This window comes from Chlamydotis macqueenii, chromosome 2 (assembly GCF_036417535.1).
Source record: "Chlamydotis macqueenii isolate bChlMac1 chromosome 2, bChlMac1.mat, whole genome shotgun sequence".
NCBI lineage: Eukaryota > Metazoa > Chordata > Aves > Otidiformes > Otididae > Chlamydotis > Chlamydotis macqueenii.
In genome coordinates, this window is record NC_141557.1 from 75,606,858 (window position 1) to 75,631,823 (window position 24,966).

The 24,966-nt window shown below is 39.7% G+C and overlaps 2 protein-coding genes across 8 annotated transcripts in view; one reads left to right on the forward strand and one right to left on the reverse strand.

Moving 5' to 3' along the window:
* RELCH (RAB11 binding and LisH domain, coiled-coil and HEAT repeat containing) overlaps nt 1-23,888 on the reverse strand; it is an 86,697-nt gene extending 62,809 nt beyond the window's left edge. For all 5 annotated transcript variants that reach the window (XM_086740328.1, XM_086740327.1, XM_086740329.1 and 2 more), the window contains exons 1-2: nt 23,242-23,888; nt 5,614-5,703 (exon numbers count right to left, since the gene is read on the reverse strand). In XM_086740328.1, the coding sequence (XP_086596454.1) occupies nt 5,614-5,703; nt 23,242-23,734 (583 nt within the window). In that variant the 5' untranslated portion in view covers nt 23,735-23,888. The remainder of the gene's footprint in view (nt 1-5,613; nt 5,704-23,241) is intronic.
* A 506-nt stretch (nt 23,889-24,394) lies between these two features.
* PIGN (phosphatidylinositol glycan anchor biosynthesis class N) overlaps nt 24,395-24,966 on the forward strand; it is a 101,349-nt gene continuing 100,777 nt past the window's right edge. For 2 of the 3 annotated variants that reach the window (XM_086740334.1, XM_086740335.1), the window contains exon 1: nt 24,397-24,727. The gene's annotated coding sequence lies outside the window, so the exon portion shown is untranslated. Of the gene's footprint in view, nt 24,728-24,966 lie in introns of all 3 variants that reach the window. The other variant, XR_015257643.1, reaches the window with a different exon arrangement.

The following is a 24,966-nucleotide window of genomic DNA, read 5'->3' on the forward strand; positions in this document are numbered from 1 at the left end:
AAAAAAAAAAAAAAAAAAAAAAAAAAAGCAACCTCTCACCCCTTTCTTTTAACCATTGTCACATACTGACTTTCAAAACAAGTGACCTGATCTCTCTCTCCCCCTCTCCTTATGTACCTTAGAGAAGTTAACCCTTCAAAAGCATTGATAAAGCCAGCTAAAGTTTAACTTCGTGCTTGACTGAACTGATAACATGTATAACTCACTACAGTAATTGGTGAAAGGAGCTGACACCCGTTAAGAACACCACACTGAAAAATTTTGCTGCAGACAGGCTAGGAAAGGAAAGAACCAAGGTGATTCTCCTCTACATCAGGAAAGCAGAGAGCAGAAATTTAGAGCTCTCAGGCTGGTTAATCTGCCTACAAGAAAAGGGCATTTCTGAACAATCTGTTTCGCCTTCAGAGAGAAAACTGTTCCTTCTGAGTTTAGGTGACTCTCTTGCTTTTTCTTTTTATAAAGGACTCAAATCACTACAGCTATCATTTTGAAAAAAAAAAAAAATACTTAGACTTAATTAAAAGAGCTGAATCTTTCAAGCAAGTAACTAAGCATTAGATTAGCATTTCAGATTAGCTGCATGAAAACTGAAACATTTAAAAATTGCTAATCTTATACACCTTAAAACAGAACTGCGTATCAGGAGAGTGTAGCTTGTCTGCTCAGCTTAGAAATTTAAAAATTACTCTTTCTCAAGGATCTTATTCTATTCACCCACATCTGTTAATGACTTCATAAGTTATTGAATGATAAGCTGAGAAGTCAGCTATAAAGAACCTGTGATTTGGGCTACTGAGCACATTGAGATCTACATGAACAGCAGTCTTGTTGTGCCAAGGCCAAAAAGTTGAATACAGTACTTCTAAAATTTTTCAGTACTGAACTTTTGTATAAGCAGTATTTTTTCCAATTATACTAGAAATTTACTTTCTACATATTAATTATCTTGTCAGACTTTGCGTACTTCAGCAGAAAGTACTTCAGACAACATTAGAAAGGTAGTTGTGTGTTGTGAAGCCACTACATGGAATTCTGTCATTTTCTTTTAAATTAGTTCTCCATTGAAGTATCAAGGGCTCTTGTGCTTACCTAGCTTTCCTCAAATTTGGACACAATGTTAAAATTTTGTTGCTGTTTGTTTCTTAACTGTCACTTCAAGTTCTTCCTCCTCCTAAAGCAAATGTAGAACTCCAGATGTCCTACATTATTATGCCTTCCAAAACATGTATGACATCCCGTTACATTTCATGGATTTGTGCATCCATTTTGAGTCAATCAAAAGAAACTTAAATTCTCTGGATATAGTTAGCAGTGAAGTCACTATCATAAAATATTTCAAGATTGAGGTTTCAAATTCCCACTTCTCTGATACAAGTCCTAAGAAGAAAAGAAGTTACCATATTTACAGTCAGTGTGAAATACTTTAGGATGTAACACAAATAGACCTGAACTAGAAAGCTGTACTACAGCACAAGAGATGACTACCAAGGTACAAAAATTGTGATCAGCATAGATGTTCATGAGCAAGCTAGCTGAACTTGTTATCATTCTAATAGTGGGAAGTCAACATTTCACTCATCAGCCTCCTTAATACTTCTCAGTTAATGAGACAGGAACAGCTACAGAGAAAACCTGAACGACAGCAAACTCGTCTTCACGTTCAATTCTTGGTGACTGTTGACTTTGAAGGAAATTAAGCAGACTTATAACTGCTTAACAGGTCTTAAGACAGGAAATGGAAAGACAAAACCAGACCCACTTCCAGGATGAACAAGTTGAACACACAATGTTAGCAAGTGATTGTTGTATTAGAGATGCCTTTGTGTTTTGTTTGTTTTTCTTTAAGATTCTCCTCTGATTTTCACTGCACACAAGTAATAGTACTTATTTAAAACATCAACAAAAAGGCTCTATAAAAAGCAGAAACTGCGAACCTAACACTAGATAAGTGAAATCCTCAAAAATAATCAAGCACTTTTTTGAACTTGTCCCTTCCATCCAAATCCTGATAGGGACAGTATTTTATTCTGCTAATCACAGACACATAGTCTAGCCAGATATTAATGTTAATGCATGGATATCTGAGAACACAAATTATTCAAATGGAGTTTGATTATGAAAATTTATTTTATTATCATTGAAAACACAGGATTGTGTTTCTAAAATTATCAAATTCTCAGAACAGAAGATGTAAAAAGAAGGTTAGCAACACTAAGTATTTTGATTTATGTGAATTAGAGCTTTTAGATCACAAACATACTTGCGCACATGGTCAATTTAAGATATGGCAGAAGATTAAGTTCCTTAGACTGAATGTCAGATGACTTATTTACACCTAATGCTGTGCGTATTTGACCTCAAGTTAGGCATACTCTTACTCCACAGGAGTGGAACAAGTTTTCCATTACCTGATTGTTTTATGGAAATGGATATTTGGAGGACGTTTGCTAAGCCTAATAAATCCTTCAATACTGACTTTATCTTAGCATCAACTGTTTCAGCATTTAATACATGAATTTAGATTCAAGACTTATTAGTCTTGGAGAACAATTTGTATCCATCTAGTAAACTGCAAGCTCTAAGGATGCACATATTTTTCCAAACTCTCTGTGGATTACAAGTGTACTACCCAATTTGTATACAGCTCTATATTTACATTATGATCAGGTAGATAAGGAAGAAAATGGTTGTTTTCTCAATTGCAGTTAGATTTGCCATGCTCATCCACATCCTGACTGGCTTTTGTGACTTGCATCTTTTTCAGTCAAGCTGACAGTAATATTACAGAAGACACTCACCTAGCTTACTTCGATCAGAATTTCCAAGTGACAAGTTCACAGCAACTCTTCAAAACATGTTTGCTTCTAGGCCAAATTTTGATTCTAACGCCAGATGGGATAACAGATTTGAAATACTGAAATCTATTTCAAACAAGAGACTTCCTAGTTATTTCCAGGAATTTTTGGATTAGTAAAATAAAAAATATGGCAGCTAAGTCTAACAGTATCCGTTACAGCAAAAAAAAAAACCAAAACAAAACAAAATCAAACCAAACCCAATGGCTTTCCATGGTATACATGCACATGTTTTGATTTAGTGCTTTCTAACACTGCCAAAAGTTGCCAAAAGTATTCGCAACTGGATATGTTATAACTTCAGTTTTAAAGTCCATCTGACTCAGGACCAGTTTCTTTTAGGGACCAATGTGCATCTGCTTCCTATCCTTCATTTGACATTTGATTACAGAATTGATATGGAAATCATGGGTTCTGTCCAAACAGTAAAAAAAACAAAGATAACAGCATTAGAAAGGCTTTTATAGAAAGAAACTATTCAAGCCTCTCTCCGAGAACTATCAAAAGAAAAATATGACTATCAGATCATGGCCTTAAGGTTTTGCAACAGATTACAATTTTATCTCCTAAGCATCAAAGCTCTTTGCTGAGAAGAAGAAATACAAGAAGAAATAAGCAGGATGGACTTCTAGTTATGTTTCAAAGCGCATTTGCAGCTAAGAAATACTTCAAAATCAGAAGTTATATGCCAGAGTTTGTTCAAAGAAGGAACCAGATACAAAATGTTTCTGAACTCTCTACTGACATATATTTTTTAATGTGCAAATTAAATACTTATCCGTTTTCTGAAGTTTATTGCTTAACTAGGTGATTTTAAACCAAACTGAAGCAAAAGATTTTAAGCAATTATAATTGAACCATAATTTTAAGTAGAAATAGGATATTTTGGAAAACTTCAAGTCTTTATAAATATCCAGAAACAGCACTCAGTCTTGCTTTGTTCAAGTTCCTATATAACTTTTTAACAACTCATAGAAAAGATCTCTCTAAAAGAACACAAGCACGTAATGTAAACATCCTGCCATATAATTTGCCTTTTACATATGACAGTAGTCAATTAATACTGTAATCTTAAAAAAATCTCTATTTTAGGATGTACTTAATTTAGTATTTAATTTTAGGATATACTCATTTCATACTGCAAGTAATCAATATTTTGTCATTAATGTTCCATCGGAAGATTCATGGTTCTAGTGGATGTCAATTCTGACTGGTCTTTACTTTCTATAAGCATCTCTAATCCAATTCATTAGAGACAGCTCCACGCAAAGATCAAATTAGCTCTCTCAATACTACTGCCAAGAAAACTGGCTAGAAACAGGAAAAATCTACTAAGATTGCGCAAAAATTAAAATAATCGGAATCTTCTTGTTTTTTTCCTGGCTTTCCAGGAGACAATTCAGAAATACTTGGGTTCCTTAAACACACTTTACTGACTACGTATCTTGAAAAAGACAGTAATTAGATAGTAATACAAATCTAGACGTTTCCATATAAATCAAAGAACAATATGTACCTATAGTTCCAGACCAGAGCATCAAAATACGTGAATCTGCTTCTCATTCATTAATTTAATCCAGTCCTTTTACCTCAGAAACACTGGTTGGGTAAGAAAAATGAGATTTTCCCAACACTTTTTTTTGTTTATTCTCTCCGGGTAAACAGTGGCTGCCATTTCAGAGGCAGAGAGAGGAAATTTCGGAATCAAGATCCTTTATGGAACTATGTTTCACCAGCCTTTTCTTTGCTGAAGAACGTGACAGTATTTCTGCTGGGATGAAGTGTGATGACTGAGAGCAGAGACAGCAGTGTGGAGCAGAGACAGCAGCTTGCACCATTTCAGGTTTCATGAAGCTAAACTACATGAACAAAGGTCACAGCATGGGCAACCTTCGTGTGCTTATGATATTAAACAGTATTGATTGACAAGAAGTAAACAGAGTTCTGCAGCAGTTTCTAGACAGTATTTACGGGTTTCTCTACAGAAGCTGTGAATAACTCAATACCTGAACTTAGAAAAAAGCCTGGATTAGAGAAACACACCTCACATTCAAAAGAGATTATTATAATAATTTCAAATATAATAGAAAAATAGTCTCTGCCTTTGGTGAGATATTAATAAATCCTGAAATTAAAAATGCAACAGGCTTCTACACTCAGAACAACTGCAAGAAGCAAAAACTCTTGTCACTTCCTTGAAACAATCTTATACAATCAAGAGATCAAACAGGAGAGAAAAAAAGCACTACAATTAAGATTTGTAGCAAAGATCATCTATGGAACTGAGAAAATACCAAATTTACTCTGGGTTTTGTAATGCTTGTTTGATCTACACTTAAGCTATATTTAAGAGACAATTTGCTACAGATCTTCACATCAGAAACCCACCATCCATGTAGTAGTCACAGACTACTACATAGAATATTTTAGCATATGTTTCAGCTAAACAGTGGTAGGTAGTATCAAGACACTGTTCTATTGTCAAAACCTGGGCACAATTTTCAAGTATACTGCTTACTTCTACCCTTGTGACATCTGGAGTTGTATAGAAGTACACCTGCCTGAATATTTACAGTAATTATAGCAGAACTGTCAGAAACATGATTATATCATTAAGCGACTAGTTAAACCACCACAGTAAAGCCTTGTCATCCTCAGGAAAGTTCATTCAAAAATACTGCTGCTAGAAACAACAAGTCAAATAGTAAAGTTACCATTCTATGTTTGCTAAATCATACAAAAAAATAAAACAACTTACCTGCTACTCTCTCGTCTGTTTCCCTATTGCCATCATCAGAGTATCTTGCAAAATCTAAGGAATCAAGAGTACTGATGCTTCCGGCCCGATCTTAAGTGAGGGGAATAAGAAAAAAAAAAAAGAAGAAAAAAAATTAAAAAATCAGAAAATATCCTGAAGAGTTGATTGGCTTTGATAGAGAAAGTCAAAACATCTTTTGATTTCAGAAACCGTAAACCAAAGGCTAAGTGTTCTGCAAGACTGAAATTTCAGTGTGTCTTTGAAAAGTCTGTCTCTAAGCAGACAAATAACCATGAAAAGAGTATGTCAGTAAATTTGAAAAAAATACAGCATTGCAGCATGTTCAGTGAACAGACACAGTAAGAAATTCACGCTTGGTCCCTAAAATGTGGAATTTTTACCCTGTCCACAGCAGATGAGTAGTGCAGTGCAGCGCTTCCCCTTTTCCACAAGGGCCAGGGATTTTTGCTTGGACATGCAGGTGAGCACGCACAAGAAACCAAACATATACTAACTGTTCTGCAACAAGTTTCAAGCAGTTCTGTTCCCATTTTACAGAAGCCTGTAACTGCCCCAAACACACTACCTCCTCTTCCCTTTTTTAGTATTTTAAAGCACTTTACATGACCACTTTTCTACATATCTTCTGATCTAGCCATAGTACATACCCACTTAACACATGGTTTATTGAGAAATATGTTACCTAGCAAAATTAAAGCAAAGCAAGTACATTTCATCCTATTACAGGTATAATATTCATACTCTAGCTTATTTTTTTTTAAATTAACAATTTAAATTCAAGAAATTCAGCAACCAGCATAAGGTTTTGATTTGACCTTGACATTTTGCATCTCAGAGGGGAAAAAGAAAAACCCAACAAACAAAAAGCAAATTTGAAAATTTCAAGTCTGTTGAAGCACACATGCACCTTTTTACTAGAACAATGCACAAAGAAATGACTGTGACAGAACCCAAAATAAATAGAACACGTTCCTAACACAACTGAACATGCAGAAATTATATTAAGTAACTTAATATCTTTCCTCTCCTTTTGAAATTAATTTCTCTTTAGCACTTCAGAAATAATTTTAATTACATCAGAGCTACTGTCACATTAACAAAGAACAAATTCCATATGGCTGTCAAAAACCCCTATAACTGTCAGTGGAAATAGAAGCAATTTCATCACTTGTCAGTCAAATTCTGTCATGACTAACTTCACAGGAAGTATTTAAATCCCACCCCTCAATTCTGCATTATGTCAAAAAAGAGAAGAATCTACTAATGAGTTTATTTTTTGTACATTTGAGCCTAAGTTGTCTCTTAAGTTCTTGTAACACCCTCGCTACATAGAGGCCAGCACTAGACTGCAATAAGCACACCAGGATTTAGACTGATTAAAGCACCTACATCCACATGAAAAGCTATAGAGAACACCAAATTTGCCAACTCTAGCTAAATTACACAGTACCAAAACTAAGGTGTCTTGTAACCCTAACTTTTCTGTTTTATGAACATGAAATACATGATAATATACAGTTTAGATTTAACTACAATTCCCCCCCCCCCCCATGACTATGCTCTGTCATCCACAAACAGACTGTCAGTCCCCAGCGAGTTTCTAATCAGTATTTAGTTTTAAAACTCACTGTTTGTGTGCAGGTTCTGGTCTTACTTACTGCATCTTTTTTCCAAACACTAATCTCATTAATTCTCTCTAGGCTGGTCTATAGTGTGTACTAGCATAGTACAAACTCTTCTTTTTACATTGTCTTTGCAAAAAGGATCACTGTAAAAATAAAGTCAGATTTCACATAATATGGGGAACCACAGTTAGGAGTGCTTAAGTTCAAAATTAAACATGGATGTTTGCATGCACAGCATGAAAGTCTTCAGAGCTGACTGTTGAAAACACCTAGCACCTTCAGTAAGTACTGCTCCAATTTATTTCATTGCAACCTGCAAGATCATGTTTTGAAAACAAATCCAAGTCTTGAGTTAAAGAAAAAGACAGCATTCAAAGATCTCCACGAAATGCTGATGTTTAAGAAAACTGATTGAGTCTCACACTTCACATCACTATTACCAAAGCAGAAATACAACTTTGTTTCCTCTCACAGTCTTGCCATGTTCACAGCTCAATTTTCTATTTCTCTTATGAAGTAGGTAACACGAGAGAAACAATGCTCAAATTTTCAGGTCAGGTCAACCACATTACAATTATTGAAGCATCCAGAGCTGTAAGCAACAAAACATTTTTCATATGACTAGTGACATGATTTAAAGGCAAACGCTTTCCTCATCAACCGATAAAACAAATCCAGCCATAATCACAAACTTATTTGCCAGCGCAGCCAGAAACTTCTTGGAAAGAACAGTTGTCTAGAAAAAAGCATGGGGTAATCAAAGTCTACAGCAGGATGTACACAACAGAAGCCATTTAAGAGTTCAGAAAAGGCCATGAAGATGACCAGAGGGCTGGAGCACCTCTCCTATGAGGACAGGCTGAGAGAGCTGGGGCTGTTCAGCCTGGAGAAGTGAAGGCTCCGGGGAGATCTTATAGCAGCCTTCCAGTACCTAAAGGGGGCCCACAGGAAAAATGGGCAGAAACTCTTCAGCAGGGCCTGTTGTGATAGGACAAGGGGTAACAGTTTTAAAATAGAGGGAGGTAGATTCAGATTAGACATTAGGAAAAAATTTTTTACACTGAGGGTGGTGAAACACTGGCACAGGTTGCCCAGAGAGGTGGTGGATGCCCCATCCCTGGAAACATTCAAGGTCAGGTTGGACAGGGCTCTGAGCAACCTGATCTGGTTGAAGGTGTCCCTGCTCCTTGCAGGGGGGTTGGACTAGATGACCTTTAAAGTTCCCTTCCAACCAAACTATTCTACAATTCTATGATCACACCAGCAGCTGTAAACCCAACAATACACAATTCCCAACCAATGAATACCAATCAGTTTTACAACCTTAATAGTCCTTATAGAAAGTAAAGAAAACTAGGGAGTGTTAACGATTTTATCATCCAGAAACTGCCTTAAGCACCACATCTACACGTGGAGGAACAATTTGTACTGTTGAAATTTGTACATTCACCATCTAGATTTCTCCTTATTACAGTGTTCATGGTAACAGCAAACATCTGACACTGTCTTTACATACAGGTCAGCATTATAAGGAGACACAAATATCTGGATTCAGATTGATTAAACCAAAGATGAGCTGAGGAGCACTAGCCTCATGGCCTGTTTCCTGCTACCATTATTTCCCTCTCCCAGTACTGCTGGTCCTCCTCATTACAGAAACACCCACCTCAGTTATCGTCACCCTCTATGTATGCTGTCATTACTAAACCAAGCCAATTCGAGTGTTAGAAGTCACTATGTCCACAGTGTTCAATCTGAAGATGAGATTTAAAATGAAAACTGTCTTTATGTATTGCATTGGTGGAACCGGAATCTAAACAGAGAACTGCATAGAGCTATCCAAATAAATGCTGAAGGAAATGAAACAGCAACAGAGACAGAGGTACACACGCACAGGCTGAACAATTATCTTCTCAATTAAGTGTACCACTAGATGATACATATTGTAGAACCGAATCAAGCTGGGAAATCATAGCTTCCATAACACAACTCAAACTAAACAGTTAGCTTGAACAATGTAACAAGACCTCTACCATTACTTTGCTATAGGATACAGCCTTTAAAATATATGATGTGGCTACAGAAGTGGTTCCCACTATTATGGTAAGAGGCCATCAGTGCTGAAGCACTTCAGCTGAGACATCTCCAGGACAAAATGGCTCCACAGGCATCAATGAATCAAGTCCCAGCTACAGGGAAAGCCAGTTACAGATGCTGTTGCACTGCCACAGCTCCCACTGAAGCAGGTGTTCCAAGCAGCAGGAAAGGAAGCCACGTGGAAGCTGCTCCCTCTGCCTTCAGTGCTGGTGCAGCTACTTGGGTTTCCACCACAGCCAGGCTGGGTGAGGTCCAAACGGCAGCTCCATCTCCTTGGGCTCATATTGCAAAGCCTGTAGCGCCAAGTGGCCCTTGCCTGCCTTGGCTACACTGCAGTCTCTGCCCCGAGGCACAGCCGCTGTGGAGCCAAGGCTGAGGGGAGAACAGACAGCAAAGGGACCTGCTGTTTCTATCAAAAGCTACAGCAGCACTAGCGACCTTGCCCCTCTGGGACAAGGTGAGACGAATTTTGAAGCCATTACTGCACAACATACTGAAGGAATAGAGGCTGAGTGCCACACAGGAACTTCCTGAGTTTAAACAACAAAGAGGGATTTCTGATAGAGCCTGCTAAGGTATCAGCCATGGGACAACAAGGCGAGAAGAGAAAGCCAGATGAGACAGTAAACTGAAAGTACCCCTCAGGGAGGTGAGGGCTGGCAAGTGTGCCAGATATACCAACAGCAGAGTCACGGCACACGCGTGCTGCCTGGCAGTGCTGTGCTGAAGACTTCCCAAAGCGGAAGACTGGCAGACTTGCCACACTAAAACATCTTCACCTACCTAAAATGTCACTGTGGGGACAATAATTTCTGTCGCTCACTCCTTACCACTTTCTTTGCACGCAGTCATCAGTGGAGGTTTATCTCCCAAGACTAACGCCATCCTCCAGAAAATTATGGAATACCAAAGAATCACAGAACATCTTATAATTTTAAATGCTACGCTTCCACAAAGGATGTACCTGCACAGCAATGAATCGGAGGGTGAAACCAGCACCTCCCTGCTGGCAATGCAGTGGCCTCATTCACGAGGAAGACTAGCAGGGCTGTTTGAAGGAGAGGAATCAGCAAGGGAACAGCTGTGCTCAGCCACTTAGCTCACCTGAGGAATGTGAAACATCACAAATTTTCTGAAGTACAAATAGTTGTACTCCAGTACACTAAGTGGAAGTATTTCAAGTAAAGCATTCTAAAGAGAACTACTTCCTGAACTAATAGGGGAGGAAAGGAAAAAAAAAATTAGGAAAACAACATATATTTCTTCACTTTTAATTTTTTAAATAAAAATTCAAAATCTTAGATTTAGGTTATATAGCAAAGAACAATCAAAGCAGAATCTTGCAGGGTGAAACTGCTGAAAAGAAGTATGCTTTGGCTGAATTCTGTTTTTTTTTTTTTTTCTAGAAAGAAAAATGATGTGACACAGCAATAGGAAGCCCTTTTACTGTCATGATATGCACATTCTTACCAACAGTGTTCTGTCCATGGATTTTATATTTCTTTCTCTAGTATTCTAAATTAGAACACTTTTCTTTTTAATCAGTAATTCCTTTTTGCTAAAAGCTTTCCTAGTGAATAGGGAAAAAATAATTGCTGTTAGTTTAATGTTTCAGAAATAATAAAGCAACACAACAAGAACACTTTTGACAAGCAGGTATAAACAACTCCAGAAAATGTATCGCTGCAATACGGAACAAGAGTGCACCACAGGTGCATAGGAAACAACTGAAAAAGGCTTAGGCTTTCACAGCTCATACTAGTGAAATGCCAGGAGATAGACTAGGATAGTAAAGGAGAGCCTGTGTACAGTCCTCGTCTCTTACCTCTACCACTGGAAAAGCATTAATAAAATCAGAAAGCTAAGATTTGTATTTGATACTCAAAGCCAAGTCTTTTAATCCATTTGTTGAAAAATGCAATGGCTTCGATTTCATTTCTGAAGTTAAAATCAGGATCATCACCATCTTTTGCTTATTAACTTATACAATTGCTTCATTCCAGAGGAAAGGAATTTTAATTCCTTTCTTATTCCCAGAACTGTCACCTGTACGATATGTAGATTTCTGCTGACAGCTTCTGTTCCCTCAGGCATATTCAGCTCTTTCACTGAAAGCTGAGTGTAACTATATAAGGAGGAAAATGTAAAAAAAAAATCTCAAAGCAAAGCGACGCATCCCCTTCCACTGACATACACAATATGAAAGAGGTTAAGTTTCATTCACTCTGATGGTAAAAACACTTTATTTTTACCAGCTTACCCAAACAGACACCAAGAGGGATCGTATTAGCCATAGTTTCACAGCACATGAATTAAGCAAAAATAAGTTGCAGTCTTCTGCAACAATAATTATTAAATAATCTTTACATGAGCATAACATTGTAAATCAGCTAAAAACACAGACAAACCATGCCATATTACTTGTTGATAGAAAGGGTCAAGAAAAATAATTAAAAATTAAACAATCTTTTAGAAGCTATTTGAATTTACTTTGAAAATATCTGAATTGATTTTAAAATTACTAGTTTGTAAAGCAGCCAATAAGTTGTCATATTTTCTCTAAAATCACAGGAAATCATATCATCATATACTAACAACCAAATGGAGCATACAAAGACTAAGAACTCAATCTTTTTCCTTGAAATTCAAGTAGAAGTAATGACGATACTACGCCTGTACAAGACAGATTCACTTTACATCTCTACTTACACTGAAAAGTATCTGTAAACTTGAAACAAGACTGTTGCTATATTTTAAACCGATGAGTGAAATAGTTGCCTAACCACATTTAAAACTGATTAGAGAAATAAGCGGCTACTGGAAAATTGGTCTTGATTAGCATCCATATGGAAAAAGATGCAGTGCAAAGTGAATCCTTCCCAATCAAGGTCAGAGCAGCTTTCCACTGGGTGCAGCACATACTAGGATAAAATCTTTCCCAGGTTAAACCAGAGTTTATACAAATTATATGGTTATATGTAGGAAGAAACAGCTGTAGGCCAACAGCTCACACGTATCATAGGAAGAGACAACCTTTTTTGGAGACAGAAGTAGTCCAGAGTCCATTAGTCTGGATAATAACTTATGCCTATCACGCTATTACAGAACCATCATCTAGACTCTTCAGGAATCCATCCTCACATATAACTATTTGGAGAATGAAAAAAACCACTACTTTGCATTAAAAAAATAAAACAAAACCCACTCTTTGAAGACATTATACCTGATTGTTTAAAAAAAATTCCACTATACTAGCCTTATACCCTTACCAAAGGGAAACATGTAACATACTACAGGCCTGGAAAAAACTGCTATGGAACATTGTTCACACCACTGGATACAATAAAAGATTTATATAAAGAATTATGAATGTTTATCCAAGCAAAAGTCCAGAAGCTCTGCTTCCACCGGCACAGACTATTTTTTTCTCCTTTTCCACTTTTTTTTTCTTTTTTACTTTAGAGAAAGTTAAAAGTTACAAATATCACACAAGCAACTTGATCCAATAGAAGTAATTTTATTTGGGAGAAACTTTAACAAGGACTTTCAGTCTCAGGTACAACTCTACTTACAAACACTTCAGGTTAATGCCTTCTAGCTTCTCTTGAATAAAAATAGACATTGAAAGTTACATAAGTGAATGACTGAGGCCATCAACAATTGTTCCTTAGCATCATCATCTTGATGGCTATTTGCAGAGGAAAAAAAAAAAAAAAAACAAACCACAATAGGACTCCAGGAAGCACTTCTCTGCAGCTGTAGAAAGAAGTCGTACTTCATTCTTGAACTGATCATTGAAAATCTGTTTTGTAGAACAAAATTATTAAAATAGGGAATTGCTAAGGTCAAATCTTCTTATTAATTAAAACACTGCCACGACAACTCAACGAACAGACATGCTACATCTAATACACGGCAGTAAATTAGACTCTAAATGTTATGAACTACCATACAATTAAACTAGTTGGGGATTATAAGTGTCAGAAAAACATGTAATTACAGCTGTTTGTGAAAGAATTCAAGCAAAATGTTCCAAGATGCCCTTTCAGATCTATGAAAAGTGAGAAGCTCCAAAAGGCCCCTACTACAACGTTCCTCAGCCTGCAACCCATGGACTGCTACTAAGGCAAGCTTCAAGATAATGAAGGATATAATTCCATGTAACTTTAGAAAATACATAGAAGTCTTTTTCCTGCTGAGTTGTGTTGTTGTTACGTATTAAGCTCTCCCTTCTCCCAGTATACACATACAACCCTTCTCACATGGAGGAATCTCTGATGGAAAATTTTCCATCCAAAAGAAAACTATGTCATAAGGAGATCAAAGCTGAAATTTTAAGGGGTCTGCAAATCAAAAGTTGGGGAAAAAAAACTTAATATACATCTGGAAAGGACAACAGTGCAACATATTTTATAAGGTGAAGCTTGTCTTTACATTTAGGACACCCATTCTAATTTTTAAGTTCAAAGAGATACAGGCAAACCAGTAAGTACTCTGACAACAGATCCCAATTGAGAAGTTTCCTTAGAAACTACTTAGGTCTGCCACTTTTTTCTTTTTTTCTCTGTGGTAAAGATACAATAAAAGAACTGTTGAAGTTCAGTCCTAAGGAAATGTAAGTATAAAAAGTGATATTTTAGATCTGTTTCTGTTGCTGGTAAAGAAGTCAGTAAACAAGGTATTTTACTTATCTTGAATATTCAAGACCTAGAGTAAACTATCCCTTATGGTCACGCAACAGATGGCGTGCTCTCTTCTAGAGATACTGCTCTGAAAAAGCACGTCCTTTAATAACTTGCATTTTAAGCTGTCCTGCACAATATCACAGGCACAAAAGAGCAGACGCCAAGGAAGGCAGGGCAGAGACTATCTAGGAGAAAGAATAAACTTTCTCTTACATTTACTTGCATATTCTTAAGCCCCATACTAGTACCAAACTACACATATGTGTATGTGAATAAACCAACCGTCAAGAGGGACAGCATTCACAGAAGATGTGGAAAAATGTAAAAACCTGAAGAATTTTAATGGAGTCCTTTCTACATTAAATCAAAGAATCAGGCATCATGAACACTTCAAAAAGCGATCACCAATTCACAGTTTATATTTGTGGCTGCGTTATGTAGCAACTGAAATAGATACGTTGTGCAATACATATGAATAAGAAAATGAAACTGTTTAATTCCCCATAAATGATACTGCAAATTTCTTTAAGTCTTAGCAAATTTCACAAGACAACTCTGGAGCAATATTACTTTGAGAAGTCTTAAATGGTTGCTGCATTTAAAACTTGTGATATGTTTCAACTTGTTCCAAGCTTACCAGTGCTGGATCAGCCAGCACAGCAAACTCGATCCATGGCAGCAGATATCTGATCTAGCATAAAGCCTTTATGGTAGAAACAGGCTTATGCATATTTTTTTTTAAAGCAATTTGAACTTGCAGAGTAAATTTTACCAGATCAACAGATTCCACATTGCTATGGTAACTCTGAGATGTAACTAAGTGCCTTAAGGTAATTTATTGCATCAAGCACTAAATTACAAGCACCTAACCTATCAACCTTGTTTTACAACTGCACATGCCTCTTTCGCTCTCTCAGATGTTCTTACTCAATGAGACCTGCTGAATTTTCAAAGTTTGTCTGCTCTGAAAATAAGTCCTCAGGCCGTCATCAAATGAAAAGGAAACTAAGTTAAGTAAAGCTACTAGAATAAAATAAACATCTAAGTTGTCAGAGCAATCCACTTACAAATTACCTAGGAACAGGCATTCAAGATGATTAGATAATACTAGACCATGGCAGGCAATCCAAACCAGATTGAAAACAGATGATCAATACATTTATCTACTTCATACTACTAACAAGCTAAGAAATTTCATAGAAAGTGTATAAGGGTAAAAACCCTAAAGATACTTGGAAAAAACTAACCTATGCTTGCTGGCCAAGAACAACAGAAAAGAAATTAACCAATCAGTAGATATGCAAAACAAATACTTTGCCGATACATTGCAGTAAAAATATAACCCTCACTCCCATGACAGGCACACAGCAGAAGCTCATGAGAAAGATGAAATTCCAAGTAGAAAATAGACAGATCTTCCACCCTAGTGCAGACATAACACGCTCATTGAATTGGGTTAAGATACAGATGCACTCAAGCTGATCTCCTGGAGAGCCATGCCAGTAACCGCTTTTGTGGGGGCTGTACTGCATAGACAGTCTCAAGTAGTATTCAAATTATTCCAGTCTGAAAGAATTAAGCTGGCCCTGCACAAAGGCATTTGAATTTTGCTGCAGTGAACACTGAGGTCCAGGGGCAGAGGACCCTAGGGAAAGCATCAAACCCAGCCTGGCTCCCTACGTATGTGCTGCAGTATGCTTGAGCAACCAGAGCTTCCCAAAATAACAACAAAAAAAAAGCTAAGGGAGAAGAATGCCATAGCAGTACTTCTTTTGGTGCAAGACCCCAGCTGGCTTCAGCAAAAATCAGAAAGCATCAACAGCACTGAGTTAACTCCATATGCTCGATGTTGCAGCACCGCATTTCCCAAAGTGTATGAATTAACTTGCATTACTAGGATTTTTCAATTCTGTGCAGTAACCCAGCTTTCTGTTATATTCTCTGACATCAAGGAAAACCGTATCAATCTAGTCCTTAAACGTTTGTCTTTGCTGAGGGACTACTTAAAGCATATAGATAATACCCATCTTAATTCTCAAGCACTGTGTTCTCTGGTTTTTTTTTTCATATTTCACTTGGAGTATGTTCCTGGAGTTTCCCTGATTTCTACATTTATCTCAAGACTAAATTTTCCAGTTAAGTTTTAAAAATGTGTGTCCATATGGATTCTATAAAGAATTTTAAAAATATTTCAAAATAAATAAATTAAAAACTAGCAACTAGAGATGGAAGCATCTCTCCTATGAGGAGAGGCTGAGAGAGCTGGGGCTGTTCAGCCTGGTGAAGAGCAGGCTCAGCGGAAAAACCTCATGATTGTCTACGAATATCTGAAAGGAGGGTGCACAGACGATGGAGCCAGGCTTCATCAGTGGTGCCCAGTCACAGGCCCAGAGGCAGTGGGCACAAACTGAAACACAGGAGATCCCCTCTGAACATCAGACAACACTTTCTTACTGTGAGAATGACCAAGCATTGGCACAGGTTGCCCAGAGAGGTTGTGGAGTCTCCAACCTTGGAGATATGTAAAAGCTGTGTGGACATGGTTCTGGGCAACTGGCTGTAGGTGGCCCTGCTTGAGCAGGGGAATTGGACCAGATGACCTCCAGAGGTCCCTTCCAACCTCAACCACGCCGTGATTCTGTGATTACTTTTGTCATGATTTCTCTTACTCCAGCAGTTTTTTCAAATGACAAAACAGCTGATAGCTCTCTCTCTCCCCTCCAACACCAAACCAAGATGAAAAAGTATTCATCATATAAATATGAAATTCTTATTCTGTGACTTTATGTAACAGTATTTCCTTCAATTCAACAGCAGAGCAATCAGTTGCATCACCATCATGCAGCATTATATTGCAGGAAGGGAGGAAGTAAATTGCCTCTCCCCTATGGTGCACCAGGGGAAAGAGCTCAGTATTTCTCGAGGGCTTTTTCAGCTTGGTCTATCTTTAAAACAAAATATTTTTTTTTCTTTTTTTTTTTTCTTTTTGCCCAACAAACTCAATATATTTTATGCTATGTCTCAGGTATGTGCATCATAAATAAAAACACAAGGCCTACAAACTTCACCGAATTGCTCGACGTTTCAGCCTATGCTAGAGGAGAATTCAACTAAATTTCTCAAACCTGCATCTTTACAATCCACTAGAAAACCAAATACACACAATACATTGAAGGTAAAGAAGTAGAACTTTGAACACACAACAGCATAAAGTTTTGAGTTATCTTCATACACTGATAGGAAAGAGACTTCTGATGCTGTAGTTTAAGTAGTTCCATCTATATATATAAATTACCTAACCCAGAATGTGTAACAAATCTTAGTTCAGTTTTAAAGTATGAGAACTTCCTGAAAAAAATTTATTTTTCCATATTTTCATTAATTCTGAGCTTAGAGAACATAGAAGTTCGAGTTACAAGTTTTAAATGGACTGTGCACATAGACTAGCTTCCAACACAGCTGATATCCATACCTACTTTATCATGACTTGCTTGCAAATACTAGACAACTCTTTTTGTATCAGCCAATGAATCCCAAAATTCCGTAAGTTCTCTCTCAGCTAAACAGAATTCACAAGTCACATCTTCTGCCAAGAAAAAGACAATTCTCAGAGGATGAAAAGCTAAAAGAAACTTAGTATAATTTATATGGAACTGAAATTATGTATAGGGGAGCTTAAAGAAGTTTTCAATGGTTGGTTCCGAACTGCAAAAGCTCTAGCTAATCTTCTCGCTGTTTCCCTTCTTCTCCTCCCAACCCCTTCATCTTTTCTTTCCCTAATAGCAAAACTGTTAGAAGGAAACGTGTGCCGTTTCAGCACAAAGCTGAACCACCTACAGTGCCTATATATAGAGGTTCACTTCTGCCATCCCCAACATAGAAAAATAACAGTAACTCTGGCACAGGAACATAACAAAGTCAGGACTAAAGCAGCTAAACTCTTCATAGCATATCTGTAAATATCCTAAGAGAGTAAGAACACGCAAATTACTACAAGGTAAAATATAACATGGACATACAGTATACTCGATACTCAGCTATAACTTGATACTTGCTTGCCTAGTACTAGTGGCTACCAGTCTGTTCTTTGCCCATCAATTTCATGCTTATCTCATGCTACCTTGTTATTTCTTTGTGTAGTTACACCCTTAGGGGGTCTAATCTGTCTTCTGAACTATCTACCATAATATCCCAAATCACCCCAACACAGATACCAGCAAAAGATTAAACTACCCACTCATCCACCAGAAAGAGCTTCCAGCAGACCTGGTTTCACTCATCTGACAACTCCAACAGAGTTGCAGAAGCTTGAAACTAAGAAGCTCTTAAGCTATGAAGTGTATCTCAGTGAAAACTTTTCAGAAATACCAGTGTCAGTAAAATGGAGCGGGAGGAGTTAAATTCAGGTGGATTCTCTATCAGGAAAGCCAACTTCAGAGCACCATGAAACCTCCCAGGTTTCCTCCAGGCATTACTCTGTTCTGGTGGGTCTGCAGGGAACTCTGCTCTCTTTTCCTTCAGCATTACAAGCCTCTTATTCCTTCAACTGCTTTCTATACTTCTTTTAAAAAAGACAACATTCAGTTTCTCCCATCTGTCCATAACAGCAGCTTTGATTACCTTCTTATCTATAGATTTCTGTCCTGTCCTCTCAAATCAGGTAGCAAAACCACTGTCTCACCCACAAGTTGTCATGCCATCTCAGAGCATCTGGAGAGGTAGCCAACATGACTATATATCTTTGGTTATTTTCGTAAAGTAACAAACAAAAGACTTGAGCTGACAACAAAACCCCTAGCAAATGAAGAACAAGTGATTACAACAACAGAAGTAATTTGTCTTCTTCCTATTTCCTGTCTTATTTAGGCTGACATTCAAGTTGAGCTATAATTTTTTTTGAGGTAGCCCTTTTCTGCTATATATTCATATAAAACAGAAATCTGGTGAAATACTGATCATGACAAGGGCCTGTGCATAGCCACAATGTCTGTAACTCAGGATTGAGAGCTGTTACCAAGACACCCCTTTCTCACAACAGAATAATCAATGTGCTCTTTCCACGTGGCTTCTTCCAGTAGAAACCATCTGAATTTCAAAGACTACAAGCAAAACCAGAGATACTTCACAAAAGAGAATCCTAAATCGTAAACAAAGCCAGGAGCTTACCACAAAGAAGCAACAACACTTTATATTTCTGTACTCACGTATTAGTTTAATATAACTGGAATCAAATCCCCAGAAAGTAAAAAAACAACTTCACTTTCAAAATAAGTAGAAATAAATAATCTCCTGAAAAACATAAATGTAACATAAGTGTTCAAATACCTTCTTCATGATTTTCATAAAAGCTATTTCAAATTTTGAGAATGATGAGCTTTTGTGGCCATAAAAAAAAAAACAAACCCAAAAAAACCCACCAAATGACAGATTTTAAGAGTAAAGTTAGTTCTAGCAGCGTAAGCTGCGCCACTTCAGGAAATGACAATCACCAAGCACGACAATCGAAGGGCACCATATCAATGACATTAAAAAAAAAGGTTTCCTCACTCACTATGCTGAAGCTTGAATTATGTTCATATGCATACACGGGAAAACACGAGAGGTTCAGGAACAAGGATGAGACATTAAGGAATAAAATAAGACAATTTTATTTCTAAATTTCAGGTGTCTCAATTTGTACTGTACTTGTCTATGCAAGGATGATAGGGAAGGGGATACAAATTTAAACGTAACACACAGGTGCTAACCAAAGCCTTGTAAAAGATCCAGAATACTGTATAAAGGCAGGACTTACAAACCATACCACTCACATGAGTAGCATTAGAAAAGAAGTGTTAAAATAGTCTAGCAGATGTGGAGTCACTGATAGAAAATCTATTGTCATAGAAGTTTGGGAGGATCTAGTAGAGGTACAGGACATAAAGGATGACTGTACATAAGTGCTGTGCATCTAAAAGAACAGTGTTGACTCTTTCACAAAGTGAATTTGCTTCAAACTAGAACAGCAAAGTTGCTAGACACGATATACATTTCTATATTTTTAATTACAATGTACCTTAATCTCTGTTCGCAGCTGTGGTATTACTGCTGCTAGTAAATGGAAGGGTGTTTTCGCAAAAAACTAAGAAATCCCAGTCATCTGACTACCATTTGCTTTTGTAACCAAGCGCTCTGAAGCACGGTTCAAAGATAAAACAACTTGTAAGTCACTAGCTGACCACATGATGTTAGTTGTCTAAACCCTATGACAGTTCATTAAAATCTCTTTATAGCAGTCTATAAAGAGAACAAAAAAAAAAAAAAAAAAAAAAGGAAAAGAAACTCCAGCATGCACTAATATTTCAGCTTGTCTAAAAGAATCCTGAGAAGTGCCAATAAACACTTGCACTAAAATTCTCCCGTCCTGTATAGGAACGCACAGTACAAAGTTTTCCATTGCTCCCTGGAAATCCTCAGGCAGCATTCCAAACATACTTCACATTCAATAAGAATTGCCAGTCACGCTTTTTCTGCATCCGCTCAAATTATCAGAAACCTCAGTGCAAAACCATATAAATTCATCTAACTTGGGGGCAGGGAGGAGCAGGTGCAAAGCCAGTGCTGAGAACAAACTCCGACTTTAGATATCAACAGAAATAAATAACTTTTTTTTTAATCTGATCATATTATTTTTTTTTTTTTAACTGAAGCATAAAATTCAAGTGACCTTGAAATGACAGGCATGCCAAACTCCACCACTTTCTACATCAATAGTTTCTAGGAAGAAAACTGTTGGTTTATTCTCAAATTCTTTTTGACATCTTACAACAAGAGAAGGTACCTCTGCTACTCTCACCTACATTCTCTGCAAGTCTTCATGTGAAGATCCACGAATGTGGGCACAACAGAATGCACCTCTCAACAAAACTGAATTTTTTTAGCAAACTTAGGAAACTACTCAGACTTACTGTCAGATCTGACCTGTGGCTTAGTCTTCTAATTCCAATACTAGCAGATGCTTAAGAGGAAAGTGAAAATAACTCCTGCTAAGACCACATAATTTTCAGCCCATCAGTCTTCCACAATCTATTTTTTAACATTTGGAAACTGGCTTAAATTCAGAAGCGTGAGACTTCATCAGCTCTTGATGACATTAACCAGAATCAGGCTGAACAACACTGACACAACTGCTAGCTCAATGCTAGACTCCAGACTTCAATAAAGTCTCATGGCAATAAGTTCAAAAATCTACTTGAGCTACTAAAAAAACCACATTTTTTTCATTATTCTGGATCTGTCACCTTTCAGTGTCACTCAATGTGAATTTCCTTTTGAATCCTTGTTGAGACAAAAAAAAAAAAACAACCAAACCACACAACTTTGACAAGCAGACTCTAACCTGTTGTAGATATCAGATTTCAAGACACTTACGCTTAACCTTTTACCTAAGGTTTAGCATGATATTTATTTCTAGCACACCTCAGTATTATTGAGCTGCTCCAAAGTAAGTTTTAGTACCTCTCCTCTCTCTCTCCCCCCTGCCTCTTCCTCCCTTTTTTTAAAAGTGGTGTCCCAGTGCTATCTACCCTTCAGCAGGTCAGCACAATAACCATTAAGACGTTCTCACGTAAGTATACACTGGTCTAGAATTCCAAGAAATCATTTTTGTGTGTGTACCTAACACCACAGTTACACAGGCTACTGTTTTTCTAATTCTACAGGCATATATACATTACCAATAGCTGGAAACAACATATCATGTTAACAAAGAAAAGAGAATGTTTAATCAATTGGATGAATTGACTGAAATCCCCGAGGAAGCTGCTTCTAATGAAACACGAACTTGTCTGTTCGAAGCCTTGAAGTAGGAGTTTTTCCAACATTCACCAATCTTATCATGAAGACAACCACACTGAAGCTCTCTGTTGGACAAAGCCAAGTATAAAATTCTAAGTATTCATAAACAAGATGACCAGAATATAAACAACACAATATAAACTCTTAAAAAAAGAAAAAAAAAATCCATAGCATGTAAAGAAGATATTGAAAGCAATAACAATGTGAAAGCCTAGGTGTCTCTTGTGATCCTAGCCATCTAGATACTAGTAGTAGCTGTTTCCAAATTTTAAGTCTAACGGCATATCTCTGCAACATTAGAATCTTTATTTTAAACAAACAAACAAAAACCTATTTACAAAATACCTCTAGGTGTCTTAGAATGCACATAAATGTCTTTCAACTGCCTGCTAACCACAATCCCTTTCATTTCAATACGGTCCCATGAGTTCATTAAGTCCTCAAAAGTCAGGTGGCTGGGCAGCTTCCATCTCTCAAAGTCACTTACACAAGCTACTTCATTTTTACAACTCTAAGTTTGACACTTCACTGATAAGATACGTAAGCAGTTTTATTCCAAGCCATCCACTCTACTATTAAAACTCAAAAGCTTATAAGGCCATCTATCTGATGATTTTGCAAACATGTGCACCACTTCTTCTCCCAAAAGCAACACTTACCTAGCATATTTCCCACTCCCCAACTCCAAATCCCAAAATGGTCAGCCAAAGACGGTAGGCACTAAGTAAACATGCCAACATTAATTATAGGAAAGACTGTATTAATTGTGCACAACCTGTGAAACTCGGACCTATCCCTGGATGACTTAGTCATTCCAATGCATCAGCAGAAATATCATGCTGGCTCCTAATACCTCATTTTGGACAGTTTTTAGACTTCAAACGTATCAGCCACAAGTTAACACTCAACTCCTTCTCCTAGCAGCACATGACTTATCTCTTGATAATAAGCACTAAAGGAGGCACAAGAAGTTCCAAGACAGCTAAAAATTAAGGCCAGAATTCTCATCTCTCACACTTCTTCCACGCCTGGCACACGCGTGACCTTCACAAAAAGACTGAGGCTCGACAGGGTACCTAAGCAGGACCAGGGCAACATCGGTCCTGGCACCTCATCTCCTCAGCCCCCCGGCCGCCCTGCTCCCACAGCCTCCCCCCAGGCGCGCACACGGGTTACCGAACACAAGAAGCGACACAAAACGCCTTTTCCAGCCCCCCACCCTCCCTTCCCTACCGACACGCACCGGGCAAGGGCCGCACCGTGAGGCCCCCCCAACCCAGCCCCAGCTACACCTCCCCCCACAGCCCCCCTCTCGCACTGTCCGTCGCACCGTCCCTCCCCTCCCGAGAGCGAGGGTCACTTACTGAGCTGCCCGGACCCGGGCTCCCTGCCGCCGGTTCCTCCGAGCACGCTGCCGCCCAGGCCCCCGCCGGCGGGCGGCGTGCCGCTCTGCCGCTCGAAGTTGCCCGGGTTGGAGAAGAAATCGCGGAGCCGGGGCAGCTCCCGGCCGCTCTCCAGCAGCTCCGTGTGCAGCTCCAGCGCCGTCAGTAAGAACTGGTCCCGCAGAAGCTGCGCCGCTATCGCGTCCATCGACACCCGCGGAGGCTCCCCCGCGCCGGCCCCGCCGCCCGCCCCCGCACCGCCGCCGGCATCGCCCGGCGCCGCCGCTCGCAAACCCGGCAGCTCCTCGGGGCTCCCCGCGGCCGCCGCCTCTCGGTGCTGGGGGTACGCCGGCCCGCTCGGCTCGTTGCTGCTGCTGCTGCCGCCGCCGCCGCCGGGCCTGGACTCCTCGGGCTCGTCCTCCTCCGAGTCGCTGAGGAAGGGGTTCACGCTGCTGCCGCCGCCCGCCGCCGCCATCTTACAGCCCGACACGGCACGATCGCTGCCAAGGCGCTACCTCGGCAAAGCCTGCGGGAAACCGCCGCCGCCACCACCACCACGGCCACTTCTGGCGGGGCCGGGGCCGGGGCCGCTGCCAGCTCCCCTCGCCGCTGCGGGCTCTGCCGCCAGCGGTAACGGCGACTCCCACCCGCCGCCGCCTCCTCAACCACCTCCCACCGGCCCCGCTACCGCTTCCGGATCCCAACCCTCGCGAGAGCTCCCCCGACCAACCCGCGAGCAGCGCCCCGGCGCCCAGACCCCGCCCCGCCAGGCCTCGGGCCCGCCCCTTCCCGCGCGGGAGACGGGCGGCAGCTCGGGGCGGGGCCTAGGGAAGCGGGAGCTGCCCGGCCGAGGGGCGGGGCTTGAGCCTCACGCCCGGGCGGGGGGGCGTGGTCAGAGAGCGGGCGCTGCCAGGCGGAAGCGGAAGCTGCCTGGGATCGAGGTTGGGGAGAGGAGTGAGTTGTGGCGCCTGCGCACTGACTGCTTTCCGGGGGGGGGCTGGGGGCTGCTGCTGGGTGGGTTCTTCGGGGCTGGGTCTCTGCTGCGGGGGTGGGCTCGGGCCTGTGGCTCCCGGCCTCCGGAGGCGGACTTTAGGCCGGTCTGGGGGCCTCGCGGCCTAAGGGCGTTGCTGGGGTGCGGGGTCAGCGCCCGGTCCGGCGCTGGCTCGGCCGGCGTGGGGGAAGGCAGCTCCCTGCGAGGGCCCCAGGGCCGGCGGGTGCTTGGGCGGCCTGGGCCCCGCGCCCCCAGTGGGCCTGAGCCGTCGTCCAGCGTCAGGTGTGCCCCATAGGCCTGAAATAAGGGAGGCTGCAAGCGGGGGGGGTAGTAGGTTGTGTGTCTGGAAGCATGATGCTGTCACTCTTAGAATGATGTGAAGGTGTTATCTGGCAAGAAGCTCAAAGCCAGAGTGTAGCAAGAGATCGTGTTTGCTACTGAAGGAAGTTCAGCTCACTAGAAGCAACACAGAACAGGGTCAGCATTGGTTTCTGTTGTTTCTTTGAAAACAATGTCCTATTCCCACTATATTTAGAGGAGCTCTCTTTCTGTAAAGCTAATTCTTTAGGAGTTACTTACTTAGAGCAAAATTGGCACCAAAGTCTTAATAATAACATAGTGACAACGTTTTCTAGTGATACTGAGATGTTTCAGAGTTTTTGGAAGTGACTATTTTGCAAATCAGGTAAAACTCTGAAGACTTGTAGGTACAACCT